The 6,620-nt window shown below is 38.7% G+C and overlaps 1 protein-coding gene across 2 annotated transcripts in view; it reads right to left on the bottom strand.

Moving 5' to 3' along the window:
• The window catches only part of CPA3 (carboxypeptidase A3), a 29,468-nt gene extending 23,704 nt beyond the window's left edge, over positions 1-5,764 (bottom strand). The window contains exons 1-3 of one of the 2 annotated variants that reach the window (XM_026497242.3): positions 5,678-5,764; positions 5,504-5,579; positions 2,809-2,933 (exon numbers count right to left, since the gene is read on the bottom strand). In XM_026497242.3, coding sequence (XP_026353027.2) covers positions 2,809-2,933; positions 5,504-5,579; positions 5,678-5,745 — 269 coding nt within the window. In that variant the 5' untranslated portion in view covers positions 5,746-5,764. The remainder of the gene's footprint in view (positions 1-2,808; positions 2,934-5,503; positions 5,580-5,677) is intronic. The other variant, XM_057315919.1, reaches the window with a different exon arrangement.
• Between the last annotated feature and the right edge of the window lie 856 nt (positions 5,765-6,620).

A 6,620-nucleotide genomic window follows, 5' to 3' on the forward strand; every position in this document is an offset into this window, starting at 1 on the left:
TGAAATACAAATATCTAAAATTTAAAAAAATTAGTAAAGACACTAGGGTTTTTAACTACTGAATCTAAATATGGTGTCTGCTCCTATAGCCTCAGTCTAATAGGCGTACTTTTCTTTCTTCTTTTTTTTAAAAAAAGATTTTATTTATTTATTTGACAGAGTGAGAGAGAGAAAGAGAGAGCGCGTGTGCGCGCACTCACAAGCAAGGGGAGTGGCAGACAGAGGGAGAGGGAGAAGCAGGTTCCCTGTAGAGCAGGGGGAGCCTGATGCGGGACTCAATCCCAGGACCCCGGGATCATGACCTGAGTTGAATGCAGTCACTTAACCAAGTGAGCCACCCAGGCGCCCCGTGGGTGTGCTTTTCTTTAGACATTTATTCACCAGTCTGTTCAGGTTTGTTGGTATGTAGGTATTAATTTGTTTTGCAGACTTGGTTTTTTATGATTTTGTAAAAGTGTAAGTAAAAATGGAGCAAACATGCTACTTTAAAATAAAATCTGTCTTAGTAATTTAATTTTCTAAAAATTAAAAAAAAATTCACACACAGATACTTTAAACTAAATAGTGGTCTATATGCACTGTCTAATGAAGGGTGTCTAAGTAAATCATTGTGTCAAACCAGCCTCTTAATGTGGTTTTGTTCAGACTGGTGCCTGGGTCCACCAGATGTTTCTGTTCTTAGAACACAGAAGACTGTTACTGAGTGACACCAAGTAACACATATAATTAATATGCAAATAAAATTATCTATATAATTAGTACTTGGAGACAAGATTTAAATAGTCCTTGTCTGCACAGATCACTTTACATATTTATATTTCTGAGGAAGGTAACTATCTAATTATGTGGATTTCCCACAACTGTGGCTAATTTGGACCAATTTCTAGAAATCATGTTCTAATTAGATAAAACTAATTTTTATTGGTAGTTTAACACTTTGGTTCTTGAGGTAGATAGCAAGGAAGTATTTTGGCATAAAACAAAGTGAAAAACACACTATATTTGTGAGGATCTGGATTTAGACCTCTGTTTAAGTCAGAATTGTTTCAGCCTAAGAGAGACCTAGAGGTCCAAAGAGGAGAGAGAGGTGCCACCTGTCTGGATATCTTCTGTCACAGTGATCTATTCTGTTGTCCACACTCACATCAAGTAAGTAGCTTTTTGTCTACATTACCAGGATATAAAGGAAAACCTAATACTTTATTTTTCTGTTGCTGTTCGAATCAAATTAAACAAAATTGACCAGCTAAAATTTATTTTAGCTTGGGCTGGATACTTTGTAAGAATTAGTTGATCACAGGAATTTGGCTCCGGTCTATCCTAATGTAGTAAAATAAAGAGTGTAGTAATTGAGGCACACATTTAAGAAGACTGGCAGTGAAGTGAATCAAGAGACACAGGCAGCAGAGGATATATAGGGGGAGGAGGGATTTCTTTAGATGAAAGAAGACATCTGAATGTTAGTGTAAGTAGAGAGTCTCTAATGCACTACTAGTTTCTGAGATCTTGGAAGTCTATTTATAAAGTGTCTTTCTAATTTTAATGGTACAATTTATAAGAACATAGAAAAGCACATATTGATATATTAATTAGAAAGGGTTAAATGCTGATAGAAATTAATTCTGAATATGTGCTTCTCAATTATTAATTTCTACATTTGTTTCACAACCCTCTTGAAATGACAGCAAAAACAAAGACAGTCATTAGCAACAATCACAAATAATAACCTGCTACTTTTTAAGCCATTAAGCCACAGGCAAGAATTTTTTTTACTTGTCTTATATTTGTCCTTCCTTAATTTCAACAGAGTTTATATTTATTAAGGATATTCTAGCAATAAGAACATAGTCAAGTCGTGATAAGCAGCAGTAAATCCTGCTCTGCAATATGACATGATATGTTTCAGCCAGAATAAGAAGGCTTTTTAAGTTACAGCTCTATGTTGGATAGCAGAGGCATGAAATAGCAAGTCAAAAAGAAAGAGCTAGTGCTTAGCAGTGTTTTGAATGGTGAGGGTCTCAGTAAAGGGAACTGCTGGGATGACAAGGGCTGGTAGAGTTAAAACAGGACCCCTCGGTACATCAAACACATTTTGTTTTCTATGTTATGTGTGGATTTGTGATATTCATCACTGGACTCCCTTGTTCACTGCCCCAGGGCCCAGACTGTGCATGGCCCATGGTTGGTGCTCAATGAGTTCTAATTTTCCCTTATTTCTCTATGGGACCACAATGACTCATTGTGCATCTTTGGCCATTTGAGAATTCCCTCCTGTTGGATTTAAGTCTTACTCTATTGCATTGCTTTTGCTTTCTCTGAGGAAGAATTTCTTTCACAAAGAATTATTTATTATGTATCTTATATTCCCACATCTCTGACTCAAAGATAAGCATAGTTATTTGGGTGTCCTTTTATGTAGCAGGAGAATTCAAATTCTCAAGAATTCGGTGCCGGTAGTCACCAGTAGTGCTTGAACTCTGTGTTGATTACCTGTCAGAGGTGATGAGTGTGGCTAACCCATCCATGCCTGCACAAGTGCACAGTGTCCTTACTAGAAGCTGAATTTTGGAGAGGACAGACATAGGTAATTGCCCTTCTTGAAGATCAGAACAAAAAAAGATGGAAGTTGAGTGGCCGAGTTTGATCTCATCACGCAGGCCTCAATAGTCTATTTGGAAGTAACTGTAAATTTTTTTCTCATAGAGCTTTCATTTTTTTGGCCCAATTTAAAAATAGTACTTCCCTTTTAATTTCAAGACACCCCAAACCTTGAGTGTCTAACACATTTGAATATTTCATAGGACTTACTCATAGTGCATCTTATTTTGATCCAAGGCAGACTGGATGGACTGGGATTCCTTTTCACTAACTCGGAAATCTATCGTCATATTAGCAGCTACGTGGTGGGTGGCATCTGGATACCAGAAGTCAAGCTGCAGAGATGAGTTCAATGTTAGTCACAGTGAGTTGTTCACCCAACACATATTTCTTAAGAAACACATGTGTCATATACTACAAAAGGAATTTGGGGTTCAATGTGGCTATGGTATGGACCCTTCTCTTAATAAGCTTATGAGAATGTGCAAATATACTGTTGAATATTAGGGAGTAGGAGAGAGCATTTGTACTGAGCATTTGTACTGATCACTTTTTCAGGACATAGATAGTATCTATAAATGCAAAAAAAAAAAAAGAGTAGTTTTGGTTAATCTGTTTGCTTCTACCATCTTGGGGTTGATTGGAGTTGTTTCACAATTCATGTAGCCATAGAATCTGTTTCTAATTGGGAATATAGATTAAAAATATGCCCCCCCCCCCCGCCCTTGAGTCAGGCCTCAAAACCAGTTGCCCCTGTAAACTCTGAAATTCCTGGAAGGTTTGTGTCCAACAGAAGGCATAGTAATCTCCAGCCCTGTAATTTTTTTAGCAGTATGTCCTTGGGCAATACTAAAACTCCTCGAGTTTCAGTCCTTTTCCCTAAAAGGGTTAAGAAGACTTCATTTGGAGTGTTGTAAAGACTGTGAAATGAATATGAACTCTGGGACCTGCAAGCATTTAACAGCTGCTGATTCCCTGCTCTTTTTCTTCCTCTAGCTGAGAATTTCAGAAATTTGGTGAATGGGTTCAAAAGGATAGCATTGAGGTAAAAATAACTTTTAGAAGATTCCAATTCTTATTGTTCTTCAAAATCATGCTCCATCGTAAAATCAAATGAAGTACAATTCCCCAGCCTGGGAAATGTGAAGGAAATGTTCAATTCCTACCCACCATTCCAAGCTTGTAGACATGTCTAAGTCCCCTGGGTATTTTGTAGTTGAATCGCACTCTACCTCTCTGTCAGTCCATTATGTGCTAATATGAGGCTGCTGTGAACCAACTAATATTTATTGGTTTATTTTGATCAGAAAGCTACAGCATAAATTGGACACATGAGAGATGTAGTGTGATTTAAAGGCGTTTTGGTGCTCATAGAGCTTGAACAGTGAGAAAGAGGGTGGAGGAGCAGAAACTGTAGAGATTGGCAGTTTGGCAGATCATGAAGGACTTCAAATGTCACACTAATACCACCAACAGAAAATACTTCTGTAGTGCTTATTATGACCGGGTGTCCTGAGCGTCACCCAATTATTAGCTTAGTCTTTTAACAACCTTAGAAAGTAGGTAGGATTATTATCTTCACTTTATAGAGGAGGAAACTGAGATCCAGAGAGGTTAGGTAACTTGCTTGAGTCCACAGAGCTAGTGTAGAGCTAGTATTTGGACTTTGAAGACCATGGTCTTTCCATACCAGGCTGCCTCTCACTAAAACCTTCAAATGTAGGAATATTATAATCAAGTTTTAGAGCAGTCAGGCTGTAGTGCAGACGTGGCTTTGTGAGAGGCAGGGCTAGAACCTGAACCCTGGATAAGGGGCTATTGAAATAGTCCTGGTAAAAGGTAAGGCAGACATAAATTTGACAGTGGCAAGGGAATGAAGAGGAAAGTATGGATTTGAAAAACATTTGGGAAATTAGAAGAGCAGAACTTGCCATTAGTTTGATGTAGTGATGAGGGACTAGAATAAATCTGATTCAGTCCTGGATTTAAGTCTGCTGTGTCATCTTGGTCATTTAATTTACTGTCTTTGAACTTCGAGTCTTTTGTTTTAACTGGGCTTAATTATGCCACTGATACTGAAAATCTATTGGAGAATTTGAAATGATACATATAAGGTGGCTGGCACAGTGTGCCTTGTGTATTGAAGCAGCTGAATAAATGATAAAATGATTATGTTAGCTCACTGGTTTTTAAAAGAGTGATCAGGGGCGCCTGGGTGGCTCAGCCGTTGGGCGTCTGCCTTCGGCTCAGGGCGTGATCCCGGTGTTCTGGGATCGAGCCCCACATCAGGCTCTTCCCCTGGGAGCCTGCTTCTTCCTCTCCCACTCCCCCTGCCTGTGTTCCCTCTTTAGCTGGCTGTCTCTCTCTCTGTTAAATGAATAAATAAAATCTTAAAAAAAAAAAAAGAGTGATCAAACTTTAAGAGTTTCCTTTTAAAATGGATTTACTCTTGGGCAGGGTCACATATTGATATTTTAAACCATTACTTTGATGTTACCAGTTAACCAGTACCTTGATGTTACCATTTTTTTTAAGAGAAACTATGCCACAGGTGGAGATCAGGGTGGGAGGGAGGAGAATGGAGCAGGCAAGGCACTAGCAGGGAGGGGAAAGAGGCCCCCAGAAAGGTGTCAAGAATGCCCGCCTCCTTATTTCACAGTTTCACCTAGAAAAAGCTATTGTTTGCAAAGCTTTTGGGAGGGAGAACAGGAATGGTAATTTGGGGAAAAAATGAACAAAAACAAGGGAAGCACTATAGTGATGATTGACTAAATTATCTGAGTAGCTTCTGCTACTTCCCCCATCTTTGTCTTTGGAATCTCCATGTGCATGAAAAATAACATAGAAAAGAGGCAACTTTTAGAGAACAGAAAGAAAAGATAAAATAACCCTCTAAATGCTTTACCTGGTTGGTTTTGGCCAAGTCTTTTATGATGTTTGCTTGTTTTTCATCCTGGGGCTTCACGCGGAGCACCTTCTCCCTTTAAGAATGTAAGAAGATGAAACATGTGAACTGTTAAGAAGCATTCCTTCATCTTCTTCCTGTATAGAGACTGCAACGCAGAGTGGTGAAATTTACCTGTCAAAGCGGACAGGAACAATTGCAAGGGTGGTAGCGATCAAACCCACAGGCAGGATGAACCTCATGGTTCTTCTTTGCCTGACCCAAGACGCTCTGCCAGTTTTATGCCTCAGCTCTTATCTGGAGGAGCAGCTGATTTCCTCTTAGGGTTCTGGTGGATGAAATGTTTTTCTCTCTGTGTTTTCTGGTTGGGGAGGGAGGGATAGAATGGCAACACTAACACTAAATGCCCATTTTGTGGCAGATGCAATGTCACGCTACCCTTTTGCAATCGGGAATACCCATTTTACAGATGGCAGGCAAATTCATTTTTTAGGAAATAACTTGCCCAAGGTAACAGAGCTAGTATGTTCACAGAATTGAGATTTGAGCCCAGTTCTTTGTTCTAAAATGCAGCTTTTCCATATGTTTGAATTGAATGATGGAAGAAATCACTTTAAATTTGCATTTGGAACCTGAGATGAATTTGGGTATCTGGCTGCAGAACCTTGGTGGGTGGTCCTTAATAACATAAAATATGTTTTTGAAGCTACATTGTAACTTGGTAAATTACAAAATATTTTGAATATACTAAAAATACTATAATCTCAAAAATATTGATGTGTTCACTATCTATATCTTGTACTTTTGCCTTATTTTCTCTGTACCTCTCTGTAAAGAAGTAAATGTTACAGAAAGAGCTAAAACAATCACATCCCTGCTCCTTTCTCCTTCTCCTCCCTCTGTTCTCAGAGATAACCCCTATTTTTAAAGCAACTTGAGGACTGTTAGAAGGCTTAAGTGTTTGTTCATTGGCTGCTCTCTTTAGGGTCTGGATGCAGGGTTCAATAAATGCTTTCAGAAAGTTGAATTAATGAAAGTCATTTATAGACCATTATAAATAGTCTCTTGAGGGGTCTTTAATTTTGAACATGGATTATTTGGGAGAAGGCAACACCTC

The sequence above is a fragment of the Ursus arctos genome, unplaced genomic scaffold, assembly GCF_023065955.2.
Source record: "Ursus arctos isolate Adak ecotype North America unplaced genomic scaffold, UrsArc2.0 scaffold_20, whole genome shotgun sequence".
Lineage (NCBI taxonomy): Eukaryota > Metazoa > Chordata > Mammalia > Carnivora > Ursidae > Ursus > Ursus arctos.